Here is a 22118-nt window from a genome sequence, read left to right on the forward strand (position 1 = left end):
TTTTTCCATGTAGGAATGTTAATAGTTCAACTTTGATAAGTTCCTTATGATTTCTTTTCCCTATTTACCTTCTCTTGCTTCTTGTATCTGAATGCCAAATTTTCTATTCAATTCTGGTTTTTTCATCAAGGATGCTTGAAAGTCCTCTATTCCACTGAATAACCATATTTTCCCCTGAAACATGATACTCAGTTTTGCTGGGTAGGTGATTCTTGGTTTTAACCCGAGTTCCTTTGATCTCTGGAATATCACATTCCAAGCCCTTCAATCCCTCAGTGTAAAAGCTGACAGATCCTGGGTTATCCATGATTGTGTTTCTACAATATTCAAATTGTTTCTTCCTGGCTACTTGTAATATTCTCTTTTTGATATGGGAATTTCAGAACCTGGCTATAATATTCCTAGGAGTTTTCTTTTCGGGATCTTTTTCAGGAGGTGATTGGTGGATTCTTTCAACCTCAATTTTGCCCTCTGGTTTTAAAACCTCAGGGCAGTTTTCCTTGAGAATTTCTTGGAGGATGATTTCTAGGTTCTTTCTTTGATCATAGCTTTCAGGTAGTCCAATAATTTTTAAATTATCTCTCCTGGATCTATTTTCCAGGTCAGTGGTTTTTCCAATGAGATATTTCACATTACCTTCTATCTTTCATTTGTTTGGATCTGTTTAACAGCATCTGATTTCAAGTTACAACTCTTAAACATAGAATGTCCCAAAGTACAGAAGACATAATCAAATACTGTTGTGGAAGAAATTTTTGTGTGTGAATTGAAGCAGCAGCAACTCATTACTTAACACTCCTCACTTACAGTAAACTGTTTTGTAGCCACCCATACCTCTGCCTTTCCATTTTAGATAGTTTACTAGCCTTCTCTTGGATAGACCAAGTCAATGGAGTTGATAAAGCCTTAACTTACAGGATACTCTGAAGAAATGCTCTAAATTCATGGAGAAACTTCTAAAAGAATACCACTTGGTTCTCTTTGCAAAAACACAAGCTATAACGCAAAAAAAAAAAGTTGAAATTCAACAGAAAGATCTTCTTCCATAAGACTTTCTTGTGAAAAAGTAGATTTAAACTATAAACTTAATCTTTCTAAGTCATGGCAACAAATGGTAAACCATAGAATATTTTTTCCAGACATGATAATTCTGAAAATAGGAACCAAACGTTTTCAATAGTCTCATGTCATCTAAAAAGCAACAATTTAATAAAGCATTTATTTATTATTAGAGAAAATGGAGTTAATTTTCATTAATCTATATCAGAAAAAGGCTACATGCAGGTATTGAGTTTTTCCCTCAAGTTTTGTCAACTAAGAAGTACTTTAATTGTTCTCAGATTCATCAGGCATTGAGTTACTGAATTCAGTCATGTCTAATTCTTGGTTTTATCTACTTTGTTTTATCTATCTATTTTTCTTTTCTTTTCAAACAAGAATGATTATGTCTCTTCTTTGTCAGTTTAATGCCCTTATTTTCTTCCTCATCTTATTGCTATCATTAGCAAATCTGGAATTTTATCAAATAATAGAGAGGAGAGGAACCATGCTTGCTTTACTCCTATATTTATTGGGAAAACTTCTAGAATTTCCCCATTGCAAATAATGTTAGCTTTTAATTTTAGATTCACTTTTTTATCATCTTAAAAATGGTCTTTTGGGGCAGCCATGTGGTGCAGTGAGTAAAAGTGCTGGCCCCAGAGTTGGGAGACCTGGGATTGGTTCCGGCCTCAGATACTCAGCACCCACACAAAAAATACCTGGCCATTTAACCTTGAGAAAGTTACTTAACCCTGATTGCTTTTAAAAAAAAAAAGGTCTTTGTTTATTATATGTGTTTTGCACCTATTGATGTAATTATGTGGAGTTCGGTATGCGGTCATTTTTAATATAGGTCCATGGGATAATATAATCATAGATTTGGAGTTTGAAGGGATCTAAAAAACCATATTGTCCAGCCCTATCATTTAAAGGTGAAGAATTTGAGGCAAAGAGAAACAAAACAACTCACCTAAAGTCATTCAGGTAGTAAATATCAGAGGCAGGATTTGAACGTCAGTTCTCTAATGCCAGAGACTGTGTTTTCCACTATACCACATCATCCAGCTTGGTCATCATAAATAATTTTGGATATTTTGCTATGGCCCTTTCAGTGGGATTTTAAAAACTTAGGTCAATATTCACTAGTGATATTGATCAATAGTTTTCTTTCTTTGTCTTATCCTTCTGTAGTTTGATATTACATATGCTTGTCTCCTACAATGAGTTTGATAGTGTTTTCTTTGTAATTTTTGAGAATATTTTGTGTAGATTTTTAAGAATATCTAGCATTTATATAGTTCCTCAAGATTCACAAAGAACTCTATAAATTAGATTTATTTTATCCTTACAACCACCCAGGGGGGTTAGTGCTAATATTTTACAGATAAGGAAACTGAGACTGAGAAAGGTGAAGTGACTTCTCTACACAGGAAATTATTGGAAGAATTAGGTTCTGACATGTCTTTAGATTCCAAATCCAGTATTCTTTCCACCATACAACATTGTTTATTTCACAAAGTAAGCACTTTAAAATTGTTTGTTTAATTGGGCAAACTTGGGCAAATCACTTAATCTCTGTGATCTCAGTTTCCTCATTTTTTTTAAATTGAGGGGATTGGACTAGATGATCTCTAAGGTTCATTCCCCTGTAAAACTGTAGTTGTGTAGGAATAACAATATGTATAGATCCCACCTTATAGGGCTGTCATCAGGTCAGAAAATACTTTTCAAATCATAATGTACCATATAATAGTTCGCTGTTACTAAAATTGTTGATTGCATTTCTCATATTACAGTATATGCTGGGAAGGAGGGTGTCAGGGTGTAATGTAATGCCAAGGAAAGGCAACTTCCCAAGGTTCAAAATACCAGCATAGGTGCTCTCCATTTTATTCAGTGACAAATTAAGAACAGAGGGACTCAAAATATGACATTATTCAAAATACAACATTTACTAAGTGTGATTAAATAATCTCCAAGTACTACCCCACCCCAGGACCTTACATTCATTCAATCAATTTCAAAGTCCCTGTTCTAACTACTACTCCACCCCTAGGCTGTACCTTCATTTAGTCCATCACAAAACCCCTTTTCTCAAATGGAGATTAGTTTCCAAACATAAGTAAAGTACATTCATTTATTCAACCATAGAACACAAAAAGGTCAGAAGTTCCCCATCCCTGGATCACAATTGAATCTACCCCAGAGTTACAACAAATTTAAGCACAGCACTTAATACCCAAATGGAGGTCTTTTCTTCATCTTGACAGGAGGCAAGTTCTCAGAGATCTTAGTTCCTGGGGAGACAAGGCTTAGCAAGGCCACAAGATACATTGCCAGTCTCTTCATTAATTCATCCTCTGTCTGCAGAACAGTCCTAGGACCCCTGAAAACATTAGCCAAACCCTCTCCCAGGATTTCTGTAAACATACAACAAGAAAATCCTTCTTCAGGGCTTCTGAACCAACAGAAAGGTTCCCAGACCCCTGCAACAACAGCACTGCCCTTCACCAGTGGACAGTATTCACTCTCTGTCTGAAGGACAGTCTCAGGAGCTCTTAACCAACAGCCAGGTTCCAGAACTTCTTCAACAACAGGACTGTCTTTCACCAGTGGACAAATCTGGCAAAACAACATCAAAACAGACAGACAAAGTACCAGCAAAACAGCCATGTCTCCTCAGTACTTGGCAGCTCCGGGGGCAGGTCTTAAAAGTCCAGGGCAATTCAAAGTGGCCCTCAGCAATCCTCTCCGTCTCTCTCTGCCTCCATGAGGGTGCTGCTTCCAAAAAGTTCTTGTGTCTCTCCAAATCTAAGTCACCAGCTCCTCCCAGTTCAGGACTTTCTTTTCACAGTCAACAAGTCCATCCCACAAGTGGGATTAACAAGCTCTGGGTTTTAACACAATCAATTTGAAAACCAAGCCAATACAGGGGGATCTTTATATTCCATTACTATCACACAGGGTTAGGGCATGGACAGCTGGGGACTCCTGGGCAAGGTGAGTAACAAATGAGCCCAGAAAGTCAGAGTCAGAGAACCCAGCACAGTTTTATAAAAGAAAAAATAAATGAAAGTAAAACAAAGGAGTCACATATCGGATAATGACATCCTCAAACCCAAGCTGGGGAGTCTTTAAAATGGCAACAGCAGGCATAAATATCTGTTAATGGTAAGATTTAATCACTTCCTCTTCTGCTCTGCATCTGGGCTTCTCTCTGATTCCTGGGAGTCAGGAGCCAGTAGCAGCTGGTAGAGGCACTACAGGTTAGGGTAGGCAATTGGCAGAATTTGAGCTTAGAGCAGAGAGTCAGCCACAGTTCCTAGTGAGTATACAAAAGCTAAAAAGAGCTAGCATTTATGTATCTCTTCCCATAAGCCAGACACTCTGTTAGGTGCTTTACAAATATCTCATTTGATCCTCACAACAACCTTGAGAGGTAAGTGCTATTGTTTTCCTCATGTTATAGTTAGGAAATTGAGGCATATAGAGGTTAAATGACTTGACCAAGTTCATACAGTTAGTGGCCAAGTCTGAATATGAACTCAGATTCATAAAACCATATTTGAGCCCAGTGCTCTAGCTACCCAAGTCCATCCTACAAGGGAAACACAAAAGGAAAAGTCTGGTGAACCCAAGAATCTTGGGCAATGATCTCCCTGGAACTCTCAGGCTATGGCAGCACAAAGTTATCTAAACAAGGGGCAAAGGAACTCAGTCAGGGTGCCCTCTGTTTGAGAAGCACATTTTGTCATAAGCAAATAGAATAAGAATTTGAGAATGATGAAAGAACCCATTAAAAGTAACAGGAATCTAACAGTACACTAAGCATAAGACAATTACAAAGGTTAATGAATATATGGATTTTGTTTGTCTTTTTCAGGACTGCACAAACAAACAGCACTTGTGTGACCTCCATTGACATGGAACTCTTCCTGCACTACTCACTCATTCCATCAGTAAGTAAACTCAGGAAATAAGAGTAAACTTCTGCAATTGTCAAAAGCAGAATCAAAATACGTCTGAAGTGGTTCACACTGATTGTTTCTAACCTTTTATTTTTTCAGTCTCCCAAGCATGCCCTCAAACCCCATAGCTCAGAGCTTCCTCCACTTTATGTAATGATTTTTTTTCATTAAATCACCTTTGCAAATAATTTTTTAGTTTGCATTTTATTTTCAAAAGTTTAGAACTGATTTAAATGTTTATAGTAAGACATAAATGAATCTTAAACAAAGCCTAATAAAACAAAACAATATAACATACCAATATATTATTGATAAAACCCTTTTAATGGTCTTGTTTATAACATAAAAATATCCATAATGCTAATAATATTAATGTGATACCTGGGCTCGGTTTTTGGGGGCAAAGTTTCTACAATCATGTAATATATTGCTCTTCATAATTATTTTTCAACCACTAATCAATAGTTTTATCTTTTTAACAACTACATTAGTACACAAATAAGATATCACAAAGGGTAATGAAATTGGTATTACTTTATTTGATAAATTAGAAATCTTCAATCACTTATAACTAAAACAAAATAAGATTTTCAGTTTCAAACATTTGTTTCAAAGCACTATCACAAAACAAGTTTATAAACAGTTCTTATTCCAGAGGAGTTAAAAACACATGTCCATGGCAAATGATTCCATTATTCATTCATATTTAGATATACCTAGGATCTAGCAACACTGTCAAGAAAACCAGCTCTGAAAGACTTAGGACTCTGATTAACGTAACGATCAACCATGTTTCAGTGCTACCCCTGGACACAGAACCTCATAGACTACATAGGTCCCGGGCCAATCTCTGGTCATGCTTGGATACTGCCTGGTCCTAGTTTCACTTGCTGCTCCCTTTTCTATTGCCTCTAGTCTTGGAGCTGACTCCTCCTGCAGTTCTGGGGTGGAAGAAATCAACAGCTGTGCTAAAAAAAAATCTAATAATTTTTGCCATTGTTTCATTGAGTATGGAAGGGGACTATTAGAAGACTCTTCCATCAATCACAAAGTCATCACATAGCAGCTCCTGCAGCATCTCTCCTCCACTCCTTAAAACTCAGTACCATCAAACATTCTGAGGAAGTTAGATAGCACAATGGATAACTCTAGGTCTGGAGTCAGGAAGAGCTGAATTCAATTCTAGACCAAGACACTTATTACCTATTTGATCCTGGACAAGACACTTAACCACTGTCTGACTCAGTTTCCTCATATATAAAATGGGAATAATAATAGTGCCTACCTCCTAGGATTGTTCTGAGGATGAAATGAGATGAAATTTTTAAAGTGGCTGGCATATACAAAGCAGAAACTTAATAATGATTGTTACTTTCCTTCTGTTCTGTCTCAGATGGAGGAGTGTTCAGGCCTTTAAACTAATTTTTGGTTACAGGCACTTGATTCTATCTCCTCAAAGACCTTGCTCCAACATTCATTCTTTCTTTTTTTTTTATATACTGTTAATCTCTTCTCTCACTATTATATCCTTCCTGCTTGATATTCAGCCATGAAGGATATTATTTTTCTTCTTCAGATTAAAGAAACTACAACTTTACTAAAACTTTTTTTATATACCAACTAACTCATCTGGAAGAACAAAAGGTGAAGAATATCAAGGGAATTAATTTAAAAAGGATGTAAAGGAAAGAGGCCTAGCAGTATCAGATCTCAAATTATATTATAAAGCAGTAATCATCAAAACAATTTGGTACTGGATAAGAATTAGAGTGGTCAATCAATGAAATAGATTAAGAATACAATATACAGAAACAAATGAGCACAGTAACCAAGTGTTTAAAATATCCACAGACCCCAGCTATTGGGGCAAGAACACATTATTTGACAAAAACAGATGGAAAAAAAGGGAAGCAGTCTGGTAGAAACCAGGCATAGACAAATATCTTGCACTCTATACTAAGAAAAGCTCAAAGTGGGTACATGATTTAGACATAAAGGGTAATAAAAATAAATTAGGGGAGTATGGAAAATATTACCTGTCTGATCTATGAACAGGGAAAAAATTCATGATCAAACAAGGAATACGGAGGATCACAGGAGGCAAAATGAACTATTTTGATTACATTAAATTAAAAAGGTTGTGCACAAACAATACTAATGTAGCCAAGATTAAAAGGAAAGCAGGGGAAAAATTACAATTTTTGGACAAAGGTCTCATTTCTGAAATATATAGGGAACTGGTTCAAATTTATACATATGAGAGCAATTCCCCAACTGATAAATGGTCCAAGAATATGAATAGGCAGCTCTCAGAAGAAGAAATCATAGCTATCAATAGTCACATGAAAAAATGCCCTAAATCACTAATTATTAGAGAAATGTGAATTAAAATAACTGGGGTATAACCCAAAGGGTTATAAAACCACAAAGCACTGCTACTAGGTCTATATGCCAGAAAGATCTAAGAAAGAGGGAAAAGACCCATATGTACAAAAATATTTACAGCAGCTCTTTTTGTGGAAATTAAAATTGAAAAATTTGAAATTGAAGGGATATCCATCAATTGGGAAATGGCTGAAGAAGTTGTGGTATATGATTGTGATGGAATACTATTGTACTGTAAGAAATGATAAAGGGGATGGTTTCAGGCAAGCCTGGAATGACTTATATGAAGTGATGCAAAGTGAAGTGAGGAGAACAATGTACAAAATAACAGTAATACTGTAAAGATAATCAATTGCAAAAAACTTAGCAACTCTGATCAATATGACGCATGACAATTTCAAAGGACTCATGATGAAAAATGTGATCCATCTTCAGACAGAACTGATGAACTCTAAGGGCAGATTGAAGCATATTTTTTTCTCTTTATTTTGCTTGAGTTTTTTTTTTCTTTTGCAACATGGCTAATATTGAAATATGTTTTGCATGGCTTTATATGTATAATGGGCATCATATTTATTATGATTTCAAAGGGTGGGAGAGGAGTAAAAGGAGAGAGAATTTGAAACTGCAAATAAAATAAAAATAAGTTTTAAAAAATAAAAATACTAACTAAACTTTTCTTTTTAAATACAAACTTTGCAAAGTATTCCTTTCAATCAAACCCTTCTCCGGGCCCTAAAATGCAGATCAAGCTTTTCAGTTATATCATTTTGGTTTAAAAAAAAAAGTATCTTGGGGCGGCCAGGTGGCGCAGTGAGTAAGAGCATCGTCCCTGGCCTCAGGAGACCCAGGATCGGTTCCAGTCTCAGATACTTGGCACCCACGCAAAATAACTGGCCATGTAACCTTGAGCAAGTTACTTAATCCCAATTGCTTAAAAAAATAAAAGTATCTTTCTAATTAGATCTTATTCTTCTAGCTCCATCTGTTGCTACTGTATCCTAAGTTTCAAGCCAAGCCTGAGGCAAATTGTGTGTTGCATATGTGTAATTCTGGTTTGATAGAAACAGAGTACAAATAAATACATGATGCATAAAGGTTGCAGTTGGTACAAGAGCTTTGGAGAGAAGCAACATTTTGTTTCAAATGAGACTCATGTGGTTCCAGACTCTTAGGGAATGAACCTAGATACATAGATGGAGAAAAAGACAGAGACACAAAGAGAAGCAGAGAGAAAGACAGATGTAAGAAATGTCAGGCATGTAGGAGAAGACAACTCAACATATTACCAATTTCTAGCTTGCCTCCTTAAACTTTGAGGATTGTCCCCTTGGCTGCGACCAGGAGCCCTCTCAGTTGAGCTGAGATCTCATCTGACTCTCATCCAAAGAGCTCATTCTCTCGGTCTATTTCCTGGCATATTCTTATCTACACAGCTTCTCCAATATCTGCTATTTGCAAGGATCAATAGGTTTGCTTACTATTTGTTATTCATGATAGCTTTTTATGTAATTAGTATTTGTTGGGAAGGAGTTAAAAAATTTAAATTTCAACCTTTTTTTTTTTTTTTTGCTTTCTTTACCCTAGGATTACAAACTATGAACTGTGTGGCCAGAGGAGTCAAAGGAAAAAATAATGCTTGGTCATTTGTTTTTTCCTGATGGGCTACAACCTGCTGTAATTGGAGGGAGGTTGGGAAGAAAAAAGAAAAGAGGAGAAAAATGAGGAGAAGAAGGGGAAGCAGATAAAGGGAAGGGGAAGAAGAAAAAGGGGAAGGGGGAAAGAGGGGCTACTTTCTGGGCATGGAAAGGAGGAAGGCAAATGGTAGGAGTAGCTGCTATTTCTAGTACTTTCCACCTCCTCAGGATAAACTTTCATTTCATTCCAGTTAGGCAACAGAATAATTAAGGAGTTTTATGTACGATGCATTGCTCTCAGAATGGGACAGAATATGATTTTCTCTACTCTAAAAGTAAGCATTACCAGTGCTGTCTTTTTTTGTTCCTTCAGTTTTTCATAATTATGGTTCTGTCCTTCCTCCAAAGAAGAGTTCATCACAAGCAGCTAAATGACAAGTCACACCTCCTTGGTAACCATTTTGGGATTGTAATGTAAGTTGGACAAGGATTCCCCCTTAGATTTCAGACAAATTTTTCCCCTAAAAGTATGTTAGCTCTTAACTGATAACATTTACCAAGAAGCCATAGATGATAGAACCCAATAGGGGAGATTGCATGTTCCGTAAATTAGCCTAATATCTACTACTACAACTAAAGATAGAGGGAGAAGAAAAAAAACAACATACCTTGGTTGCATAACTGGAATTATAATGAATTAAAATGACAAGAATAATTATCTGTCTCTTGGGCAGCCACTCACCTCATCCACACTCCCTTTCTGAGTGCTATTGACCTGAATAAATCACATACAAAGAGCCAGAGATTACTAACAGACAGCCTGTGATTCAATAGTGTCATCCAGATGTCAAATTCGTGTATTGGGTGGATCCTCTATGGAACATCTAGGGAAGGTTATGGGCAAAAGTAGTGCAGAGCAGATGGATTACTATCTTATACTTTGGCAGGAACGTCCACATAGATGAGATCAGAGATCCATTTGAGTGTCATATGTGAACAAAATATCCCTTCCCTCCCCTCCCCTCCCCCTAAAACAATAACTATAAGAAGGAGTAATTTCAGGCAATCATCCAAGGTCTCTCTTTCAGCATAACAGAAATGTCCTCTTGGCTTTCATGTGATACTGGATGCTCTCCTTTTATCTCCTACAGCAAATGGCATGAAATTCCTCCCTTTAATGAACTCACATTCACTTCCAAGTCTACTTGTCATTTAGTCAATTATTGGTGTTTGACTCTTCATGACCCTATTTGGGGTTTTCTTAGCAAAGACACTGGAGCAGTTTGCCATTTCCTTCTCCAGCTCATTTTACAGATGAGGTAACTGAGGCAAACTAGGTTAAGTGATTTGCCTGGGGTCACACAGCCAGTAAGTGTATAAGGTCAAATTTGAACTCAGATCCTTCTGACTCCAGGCCCACCACTCTGGGAACTTAAAGCACCACCTAGCTGTCCCAAGTCTACGGGGTTTATTTTACTCTGCATCCTGATAGAACAACCAGCAATATACTATGTTTTTGTTACCACCCAAATCTAGCCCCTTTTAAGCCTACAGGTCTAGAGTTTCATAGATGTTCTAGAGGTACTTTGTTACTGTCTATCAACTGAGTCAAGGGAGCATTCCTGCTAATTTTATCATTTTTAGTGTCAGTATTGATCAGGTAGTCCGATCAATACTGAATGCTTATAAATAAAAATTGCTAGCAGAAGTAAAGTTCACTTGTCTCTATTAAACCTGTTCTGAATGTGTTTTAGCATCTTGGAATCTCCAAATCTAGAACTTTGGCCCCTTGGAAAGCATCAAACTTCAAAGATAGTTTCTAGTAAAAATGGTAGTCTAAAGACAGTCTTTCTGCCTCCTCAGTTTTAGCCTTTTCTAATCCAGGATCACTAAGAGGCAATGAGGCACAATTAAAGCAACAGGATTTGAGCTTCTTGTCTTTAGTCAGACAATTTTGCCCTGGGGTGGGGGTGGGGGGCATTACTGCATTAGATGCTAAGCATTAACCTGGCTTACACAGCAATTGACCTTATTTGCAGGCCCCTGGATTTCATTGGCACATTCAATAATCGATGGTCATATGGAATTGCATTTGGAGCTACAGCAAATAAAGTTATGTTCTTATTTTCTGAAGGCTATCAGCCCCTGCAAGTACCACAATGGGCACAAGGTAGTGAGGTTTTTTGTTCTTGTTTTTTTAACTCATGTTGATTTCTTCTCCATTCAGCAAAATGTTGTTACTCTTCTCTAGAGACCTTCAGAAATGGCATCTACCTTCATTTGTTGGGAAAGCTTAGCTGGGGTGAAAGGTGCTCTTCAAGAGCTCTTCCTGAGTCTATGAAACCATGATTACAAGCTTTCTTGGACTTCATGCTGTTTGGCTTTAGGATGACTGTGGCTTCCTTACAACAGTAAATGAAATAAGGCACTAAGTTGCTGAATTCCTTCCCCTTAGTGATTGTGTTTTTTCAATCAGTATTGATTTGCCTTGATTTTCCCACTTAGAAATTACCTATATTAGAGAGCTGGGATGGGTGAGTATATACCTAACATACATATTTCCACCCCTGCCTCCATTGCTGTGCAAACCATGAGAAAGAACTGGGAGGCTTTTAGAGAGTATGTGGATTCAAAAATGGATGGTAGTTTAAAAACTATTAACAACTTACAGGAGCTTGTCCTGAATACTTATAGCTCAGTAAAGTTGACTGGCCTCCCTCCTGGCCAGCCTGTTGCTAGCGATCCATCTGTGAACTGCTTGAATTTGTTTTGTACTTGGATTTGTTACATGATCTGACCTTCTACCAATGACAGAATAACAACCAAAATGTATATTTATATAAACTTTAAAATTTTCAGAATTCTTTTATATATATTATATATATATATATTTTTTTTTTCATTTGGTTTAACAAGTCTCCTCTTTTAGAAAAAGGCAGCTGGGTGTGGGTCAGAAGATAAGAATGCTGGACTTGGAGTCAGGAAGACCTGAGTTCATATTCTGCCTCATATACTTACTAGTAGTGTGACCTTAGACTTCTTTAACCTTCCTTAGGCTCAGTTACTTCAACTGTAAAATGGGCATGACAATAGCATCTACCTCCCAGGGTTGTCGTAAAGATCACATGAGAGAAGATTTGTAAAAACTGTTTACGACAGTGCCTGACACATAGTAGGTGCTTGCTATTATTGCTATTTAGTTGATGAGTCATGTTTGATTCTTGGTGACCACATTTGGGGTTTTCTTGGCAAAGATACTGGAATGATTTACCATTTCCTTCTCTAGTTCATTTTACTGATGAGGAACTCAGTCTAGCAGGGTTAAGTGACTTGTGCAGGGTCACACAGCTATTAAGTGTCTGAGCCCAGATTTGAAGTCAGAAAGATGAGTCTTCTAGACTCCAGACCTAGCACTCTGTGCAACATGGCATCACCTAGCGGCCCTATTATTGCTATTACATGTTGCTTTACAAGATCTCAAGCTTTTTGACAAGGTCTGCTGTACAAGGGAAGACTGTGTGGCTGCTTATAGCACCAAAATGCTCATTGACCTCAGCTGGAAAGGAAGAGAAAGGCTAGTCTACAAGGATCTACATTCACTCATAAGTCTAGCCATGGAAACTGATGTCTGGGTTCACTCCATGAAACAGTGGACTACCCCATTTAGAAATGATTGTCTACAAGGTGACAAAATAATGTAATTAAGTCATTAACACCATTTACACTTTCTCTTCTCAGCTATTGTTCTCTTGATAGGAGGCATTGAAGTTGGCCTCTCGCATTTTCCATTTTTTGCCTGCCTTTCATCAGATTTCCGACTAATAAGTTCCATCCTTGGATTTATGTACTCTCTGATTTGGTAAGAGGCATGATGTTTACATGTGGTTCCTTTGAAAAGTCCTTGTAGCAATACTAGCCATAATTTTTTTCTTTTCTTTTCTTTCCTTTTTCGCTTTTTGGAGGGGGGAAGGTAGGGCAATTGGGGTTAAGTGACTTGCCCAAGGTCACACATCTAGTTTTTGTGTTAAGTGTCTCAGGTCCGGATTTGAATTCAGGTCCTCCTCACTCCAGGGCCAGTGCTCAATTATTCACTGTGCCACCTAGCCACCCCCCCAGCCATATTTTTTTAATCTGTTAATAACTGAGTAACCCCTTTTGGAAATCAGGATATCGGAGAAGATGAGAATGCATCTCAGCTCTTACTTGAATATTTCATCAATATCCCATTTTCTAGCATCTCTCACTCACTTTTTAGGTCCCTATTGCCTCTAGGGTAGAGTACAAACAGAACCTAACTTTTATAACCTTCTACAATCAGCCTGTAAGCTATTATGTCTCAACATTATCTCACTCTCCTTCATGCATTCTACATCATAGACAAACAGGACTATTGTTTCTTGACTCCAAAATGCCATCTCCACTTTTGCACATTTATACAAGCCCTGCCCTTTACCTGGAATGTACTCCCTCCTCATCCCTGCCATCCAAAATCCTTCTTTTCATTTAAGGTAGGGGTTTTAAATCTTTTATGTGTGTCATGGACCCCTGTGACAGTCTAGTAAAATCTATGGACTCCTCTTATTAAAAAGTTTTCAAATCCTTAAAACACGTAGAATTAAAAAGAAAATCAATTATATTGCATTACATTGTCAAAAAATATTTTTAACAAGTTCATTGGCCTTAGGTTATCTTAAAGCTTAACTTAGGTGTCCCTCTTCTGCATAGCCTTGTCATCTCTCCTCCCCTCCCCCTCAAAATGTTCTCTCTTACCTCATCCATTTCTAGAGCACTTTGTCTGGATCACCCCTCCCTCCCTCTACCTTGTATTATTCTTGTCTATGTATGTGCCACATCAAACTTCCCCCAGTGCCACCCCTATTTTACCAAGTAATCTCTTTGGAGGCTGAGATTTTTCTCACCTATGTTTCTGAAATTAAGTAAAGTGTAATTGTGACAACAAAATTCCTAATCAGAGCAATGAAATACAAAGCAGCAGCAGACAGCCTTGGTCCATGACCCACAGTAATTATAAGGTTCATGCTGTTTGAAAATACAGTTCATTCAACTCTACTGTACAGGATAAGAGCTAAGCCTACAATTTCATTCATACAGAGACCTTCTAGGGGAGGGAATTCCTTTTTCTTTTGGGGGGGGGAGTTCCCTTTTTCGATTCAGATTGTCAAAGTAGAGTCTTAGAGGGTCCCCCAGAGCATTAAAAAGTTAAGTGATTTACTAGTGTCCCACAAATAGTAAGAGTCAGAGGTGGGATTTAAGCCTAGATCATCCTGGCTTTGAGACCAATTTCCTAACCATCATGCCTAGCTACCAGTCCATCCAGGATGGGGGGGGGGGGGCGGGGGGGGGGGGAAAAGGTGGGGGGGATATACATTTGTAATCCTTGTACTTAATTTTTTTAATTTGATATTTTAGTACTACTCTTTGTCCTATTTGAGAGCAATACATCATTTCCTTTCTCTAGACCTCAGAATCTAGAAAATGAGGAGATTGGACAAGGCGGTCTTCAAAGCCTCTTTCTGTTCTAAGGTTCTGTGATGCTACTAAACCACTGAGGGGAGTGTAGTAACAACCAAAACTGGTGTTGTTTTTTTCAGGTTTGCCATCACAATCTTGCATATTGTGCAGTGTCCACATGGGCAGGTAAGTCAGCCCAGGGAAGGAAGAGTATTTTAATACATTCATTTGCCCCCTAAGTATCAGTTTGCACAAATGGTCTTTAAGTGAGTATAAAGAATGAGGAATCAACTGTTTTCTCTGTCTGCATCTGCCCATTTCTAATAAAATGTTCAGAGTAAAGCCTGGATTAGTTGACAGATGAAAATAAAAGTATTTTTCTTTAAACTAAGTCAAAGTTGAACAATGATTAATTAGAATGCTGGAGTAAGGAAGAGCTAGGTTCAAAGCTTGCTTCTGACTATGTGATTATGGGCAAGCCATTTAGCCTGTTTCCTCATCTGTAAAATGAAGATAATACTTTTAGTACAGGGGTACAGTAGTGGAAATTCATTCTTTTTAACCCTGTCAATAAACTATTTTTTTTTCTTTTTGGAGGGCAATTGGGGTTAAGTGACTTGCCCAATATCACACGTCTAGTTTTTGTGTTAAATGTCTGAGGCTGGATTTAAACTCAGGTCCTCCTCACTCTAGGGTCTGTACTCTATTCACTGTACCACCTAGCCTCCCTGTCCATAAACTTTTAAAAATATTTTATATCAATATAATTGATTTCCTATCTTATCTATTTTATTTTATGCATTTTAAAATATTATCCTGAAATGTCCATAAATATCACCAGACTGCCAAATGAATCCATGACATAAAAAAGCAAGTGTCCAAGGCTGGGTTTGAACCTAGGTCTCTGACTCTATATCCATATTCTTTCCACTGCATTACTTGGGTGGATAACTTGGGTAACACTGGGGTGAATAAACAATGGTGTCCTTTTCCATTCCATAGGTCTAACATTGACTTTTGTAGTAGCCACCTACAGCCTCTAGGTGGCTCTGTGGATAAAGTGATAAACCCGGGATCCCGAAAATCTGAGTTCAAATTCACCCTCAGACATTTATTAGTTGTCTGACTTTGGACAATTCACTCAGTTAATTTCCATGTGCCTCAGTTTTCACAACCATAAAATGGGGATACAAACAATGCCTATCTCCTAGTGTTGTTGTGAAGATCAAATGAGAGAATATTTGTGTAACATTTAGCACAGGGCTTGGTATGTAGTAGGCACTATACAATGCCTATTCCCTTCCCTATTATACACACACACACACACACACACACACACACACACACACACACTCAGGCTTTCATGGAAAGAGATGCTAGGAGATTGAAATAGTTGCTAACCCATCATTCAGATTACCTTGGGGTTAACCCTGCTTTGAAATATCACAATCAGAGCATAGATTTTCTTCATTTCCCAAAGTTACCTTACCATAGGATTAAAGCAAGAGTGCTGCAAAGAGACGACCTGGAATAAAAATGAAAAAGGCAAAACCTTTTTCTGAGCAATTAATAGATCGTAAAACTGTCAAAGAATTTTTTTTCAGGTTTTAGTATCTGATAAGAATGAAAATGGAGTATGGAAAACAGTGATCTTGTGACCAAAACTGAATGAAAAATGAGATACTGAGCCAGGGCCATCCTTAAGAATAGAAAGGCTAGGGAGCTGGGCAAGTCTCTGGACCAAAATATTTTCCCATCACCTGAAATTTCACCATTAAAAATTCATTCCTTTGAATTATTCAGATTTTTTTCATCTTCATGAATGGCTTTTGAAAAACAAAATAAATACAAATAGATAAAATTAGATAATTAGAAATAGATTAATTAGATAAATGGGATAATTAGAAATAGATAAAATTTCAAGTTCTTATCAACTAAAAGTTTAGGGGGAATTATAATACTGAACATAAGGTAGCTTGTCATGGTAATCAAAGCATTACACTTTAACTGGAAAGAACTGAGGTCAAATCCTGCCTCAGATGTTTACCATGTAACTATAGGCAATCACCTATTATCTGAGTGTCAGGCAGCACTCTAAGGCTGTAAGTATTAGAAGGTTGCAGTCTTTTACAAATGGCAGGTCTTAGAACAATAATGAAATTACTAGTCTGGAACTGGGATTTCATTAAAGAACTGTCAGTGGGGAAACTCCTTTCACTTATATGAATCAACAGCTTCTCTGTACCTCACAATATCAGGGGATCACCTTTGTCACGGAGAGATTAAGTGATTTGCCCATGGTCACAGAGCTAGCTAGAATGAGTCAGAGGCAAGATTGGAACTCAGGTCCAGAATCGGGAAAACTATGTCTTCCTGACTTAAAGGCTGACCCACTAACCATTACATCAAATTCCCTCTGGAGAGAATAATACTATTGATAATATCTCAATCTGGATATCAAGTTATAGTTTATAAAGCACCTTTGTGTATACTATCCCATTTGTTCTTTGGATCAAGTTCCTTTTCTCAACATGAGAGAGAAGTGAAAAGATGGTGGGGGAGGAGGAATAGAGAAAACAAGTATTTATGAAACACATACTATGCGCTGGGCCCTGTGCTGAGAACTTTACAAACATGATCTCCTTTGATCCTAACAATATCCCTGGGATTCAGGTGCTTATTGTGCCCATTTTACAACTGAGGAGACTGAGGTGGACAGAGATCAAGTGACTTCCCAGGCTCCCACAGCTAGTTCATATCTGAGGGCAGATTTGTGCTCAGGTCTTCCTTGAAAACAAGCCTTGACTGCTTCCACTGTGCCACCAATCCACAATGTCAGAACCAGGAATCCTGGGTTCTAGTAGCAGTTCTGCCATATACTAGTGGCGTGACTTTGAACAAGTTTCTCCACCTCTCTGAGGCTTGTTTTCCTCCACATGAAATGGCACTGGGTGGGTGGAGCAGAATTAGATAGAAGCCTCTTCTCCCTTTGATGCACCATAGCCGAGGGAGAGTGACCAAGGCAAACTTCCACCATATTTGGAGCGGATACTCCTGCATGCATGCATACATGCATACAAGACTTCTGAAGCCCTGTATTTGTCTTGGTTTCTATTGCAGCTAATTGGGGCATACGAAACAATTATTTTCTACTGGCCTTCCCTGCTGTGTCTGGCTTTCCTCTTGGGCCGTTTTGTGTACATGTTTGTAAAAGCTCTGAAGATTCATCTAGGTTTGGAGGTTCAAAATGTGAGTAGAAGCCATCTCCACACCCACACCAGCTTTTTAAAAAATGGTCAACTTTATGATTACCTATTTAAGATGTCTGTGTACTCGTGTAAGATATGTGTGTCCACATGGGTTGTCTAAAACGTGGCTGGAATAAATATCTTTGGAAGCTTGCCCACCCCTTTTCCAAAGGAGAGTATACTTCCTGCTTTGAGATAAACAGAGAAAGAGCCATGAGTCTCTAAGAGGGGCACTGATTAGAATTATATCTGTCTTCTTCCCTAAATATTGATGATGTAGGGGTACAATAGGTTGAAAACAATAGCTACTTTCTTGTCACTAGATTTTAAGGGGAGAAGGTAGCCCTAAACTTATAATCACTGGCATGGAACCTTCCCACCAAATTCTGGTTATTCAAAAAGTCATCAAAATCATGAATGTCAGGAAAATTAATTATCCAAGCAAAAGAGCAAGAGAAATTGGAGAAGCTACAAAGACTAGAGTGAATCAGAAAAATACACAGGTGAACGAGCCCTTCTGTTGAAAGCAAGATAAGATGCCAGCTTGAACCAAGTGATGTCACTCACAGAGACATTCTCTCTCCAAAGCATCTCTCTGTGTCTCTCTGTCTCTCTCTCCAAAGGATCTCTCAGAGATTTTTCTGTTTCTCTGTCTCTGTCTCTGTCTATCTCTTTGTCTCTCTCCAAAACATCTCTTTCAAAGAATGCCTCTCTCAGATCCTCCCTCCCTCTTTCTCTCCTCTCTTCTTTCTCTCTCTGTCTCTCTTCTCTGTTTCTCTTCTATGTATTTCTCTTTCTTGTTTTCTTGTTTTCTCTTTGTCTCTCTCTCCATCTCTCCTCTTTTCTCTGTCTTTTTGTCTCCTCTTCTCTTTCTGTTCTCTCTCTCTTCCCTGTCTCTTTTCTCTTTCTGTCTCTCTTCTCTATTTCTTATCTCTCCTTTTCTCTTCTCTTTTCTGTCTCTCTTGTGGCTCTCCTCTCTTGTGGCTCTGTCTTTCTGTCTTTATTTCTTTGTCTCCACCTGTCTGTCTTCTCTCTCACACACACACATATATATATACATATATATGTAATATGTGCATACACACATATATGTATATGTGTTTATATATGTGTGTGTATATTTCTCCTTCCAAAAGCTCTTGCACCAGTACTATCCCTCGTGTATTCACACAGCATGGCATCAGCATTCTCTCAATTAATTAGGAGTCTCCTCTATGTGTAGCATCATGTAAAATGCTGTAAATCATACATGCAAAAGATTTCCTTCATGTACAACTACTTAATGATTCCCTTGTTCATTTTGCTGTGAATTGCACTGACAAGTCTAAAAATTAGTCATCATCCTTGTGTGGGGAAATATAAAAAGAATAAAACTATAAAACAAATAAAAAAAGATACTGGAATGGTTTGCCATTTCCTTTTCCGGGAAACATTTTCCCTATCACTTAGTCTTCCCTAACCTTTCTTACCCCAACCAGACAAATGGAGCTCATTTTTATCACCTTCTCTCAATTAGCTCTAGCCAGAGCAAAGAATTTGTCTGTATAAGCCATGATAAGGTCTTTTCTCCTTTACAGAGCAAACTCTTTCAGTTGTGTCTGACTTCTTACGAGTAGGCTCTCCTACATCTCCACAACATTTGTGTAACTCATAAGGGGTCATAACGAAGACAGGGTGGCAGGGTTTTGCTCAGGAGTATCAAATTTAGAAGGTATCAATAACACCACTAGTCCTTCAGCAAAGGAGAAGTCAATGAACTCAGTGTCTAGTTAGCAAGAACATTTTATTAAAATAAAAAGCTACCACAAGACCCATTTCATGTCTCATCCAGGTAAGCTCCTTGCTCCTTGTCTCTCCCCACACTGTGGGCTTCCTACCCCCCATACCTGCACCTGCCTTGTGATGGCCGGGCATCTGTCACTACTGCCCTCTCCTTTGCTTTCCAAATGCTTCCCCTAGGTACATAAATTGTTAGTTACAGCTCTGGTCCCAAGTAATAGTTGATGATATTCCCTCTGTGGCTTATGAAAGGAAGTGAATACTCATTTAATACATAGGACTTAAATGGTAGCTTGATGTAATGAAAAGAGGGCTGGGGTTGGAATCTGATGGCCTAAATTTGAATTCTACCTCCAAAACTTACTAGGTTTGGACACAAAGGTCACTTAACCGCTCAGATCTTTGTTTTTTTTTTCATCAATAAAGTGGAAAGGATAAAGCTTGTTTCTATTAGTCAACTCACAGAATTGCTGCAAGAAAATACTATAAAAACCTCAAAGCATCATATTGATTAGGGATAGGGACAAGATTTGCTAGAGGGAGAGCTCCTAGGTGAGGCAATTCTCTTTTCTAATGCAAGTTGCCACCCTTTCTTCAAATTAGAGTCAGAGTTGCCTAGAGGTTAAGTGACTTGCCCACATAGCCAGTATGTGTTGGAGGGGCCACTTGAACCCAAATCTTCCTGGCTTCAAGACTGGCTCTCTCTTCTGGCTATTTCTGTCTATACCAGCATTTAAATCAATGTGAGTTATTGTCATAGGATAAGCAGGTGATATGGAGGATCAAATTTTGGCATTAAAAATGCCTGTATTGGGGCAGCCAGGTAGCACAGCAAGTAAGAGCACCGGCTCCAGTGTTGAGAAGACCTGGAGATCGAATCCCAGGCTCAGACACTTAGCACCCACCCAGAAACACCTGGCCGTGTAACCTTGAGCAAGTTACTTAACCCCAATTGCTTAGGGATGGCCAGGTGGCTCAGCGAGTAAGAGTACCGGATCCAGTGTTGGGACGACCTGGAGATTGAATCCCGGGCTCGGACACTCAGCACCACACCCAGAAATAACTGGCCTTGTAACCTTGAGCAAGTTACTTAACCCTGATTGCTTAAAAAAAAAATGCCTGTATTTATAAATTTTCCCTCATTGCTCACCCTACTCTTTCTTCACACTCAGGGGGTTTTAGTTCCTGGAAGCTCCCAGAAGGACCATGGGGGGAAAAGGTGGGTCTTCAGCTTTCCCTTTTTTATACAGAAAAGGGTTGATCTTTGTGACAATAACTCACATTTATACAAACACCGACACTTTGGCAACGTTTCAACTCTTCAGTTCCAAGGGGGATATCAGGGGAATTTGGGTAGATGAGCAAAGATAAGACCAGAGCATTTTTCTTTCTTATTTCTGCATGGGATATAGAAATCTGTTGCCTGTGGGAACTAAGGAGCTATAAAAAAGGTGGGAGGAGGTAGAGAAACTGCTTTATTTGGACATTACAGTAATTTCTGGAAATAGGGAGAAATCTCAGCAGTTTAGGGATATAAGGTAAAAGTGATAAGACAATAAAGCTGCACAGGTAAGGAAGAGGAGAATAGTCTCTGTAGAGGCAGCTAGGTGGCATAGTAAATAAAGTAGAGGGCCTAGAGTCAAGAAGACTGAGCTCAAAAACGGTCTCAGACATTTATTAGTTGTGTGAACAAGTCATTCAACCACTGTCTGCCTCAGTTTACTCACCTGTAAAAAGGGGAAATCATAGCACTTACTTCCTAGGTATGTACAAAATATTTTCAAAATAAGGTAAGTTGGGGAGGTAGCTGAATGGCTCCGGGTTTAGAGTTAGGAAGACCTGAGTTCATATCTGGCCTCAGATACTTACCAGCTGTGTGACATTGGGCAAGTCACTTAATCTCTGTTTGTCTTAATGTACTGGAGAAAGAAAGAGCAAACCACTCCAGTATCTTTGTCAAGAAAGCCCCATGGACAGTGTGGGTGTGCTATGGTCCATGGGGTCACAATGAATTAGACACGACTCAACAACAATTTAAAGGGAAAGGCACTAGTTGTAAGAAGACCCGAGACAGGCCTGCTGCAGATGGTGGGTTTTGAGCTGAGCCTTGAAGAAAGCCAGAGAAACTACTAGGCTGGAAGGGAAGAAGGAAAGCCTTCTAGGCCTAAGAGACTGCCAGGGCCAAAGCAGAAATGAAGATGGAGTGTCATAGGTAAGGAATGACAAGTGAACCAGTGCAGCTGGATCACAGAGTGAGGAGAAGGGAGTAAACTATAGGGAGGCCAAGAAGGTCAGAACCCGTCTCCTTTTCTCACAGGAAGAAAGATCCTTTCTGGAAGTTCATCAGGCAGAGCATGTGAAACAGCTCATGAGGAAACCGCCAGAGCAGTAAGTAAGGCCTGGTCTCTGATGTCCCTCATCCTTCCTCCCTATGACTCTTTGGGGGTGGGGGGAGGCTGCCCATTCTCCCCAGCCAATCCTTTGTAGATGCTCTCCCTCTCTTCTACTTCTCAGTGACAATGGACACCTCCCTTGAGCTAAAATGGCAGCACTCAGAAATTTTCTTGCTTACTTTATTACAAAATTCG

At 38.6% G+C, this 22118-nt stretch overlaps 1 protein-coding gene and 1 pseudogene across 1 annotated transcript in view; both read left to right on the top strand.

Annotated features, from left to right (window-relative positions):
• The window catches only part of LOC138158980 (DNA repair protein XRCC2-like), a 10887-nt pseudogene extending 9630 nt beyond the window's left edge, over positions 1-1257 (top strand).
• LOC138158940 (stimulated by retinoic acid gene 6 protein-like) overlaps positions 1-22118 on the top strand; it is a 76254-nt gene that overhangs the window by 32971 nt on the left and 21165 nt on the right. Inside the window, exons 2-8 of the mRNA XM_069085296.1 lie at positions 4925-5000; positions 9405-9505; positions 11071-11201; positions 12770-12890; positions 14644-14689; positions 17624-17752; positions 21848-21918. Coding sequence (XP_068941397.1) covers positions 4925-5000; positions 9405-9505; positions 11071-11201; positions 12770-12890; positions 14644-14689; positions 17624-17752; positions 21848-21918 — 675 coding nt within the window. The remainder of the gene's footprint in view (positions 1-4924; positions 5001-9404; positions 9506-11070; positions 11202-12769; positions 12891-14643; positions 14690-17623; positions 17753-21847; positions 21919-22118) is intronic.

Source organism: Petaurus breviceps, unplaced genomic scaffold (assembly GCF_028583685.1).
Source record: "Petaurus breviceps papuanus isolate PSGF00001 unplaced genomic scaffold, PetGlider_PUasm1.0 175, whole genome shotgun sequence".
In the NCBI taxonomy this organism is placed as follows: Eukaryota; Metazoa; Chordata; class Mammalia; order Diprotodontia; family Petauridae; genus Petaurus; species Petaurus breviceps.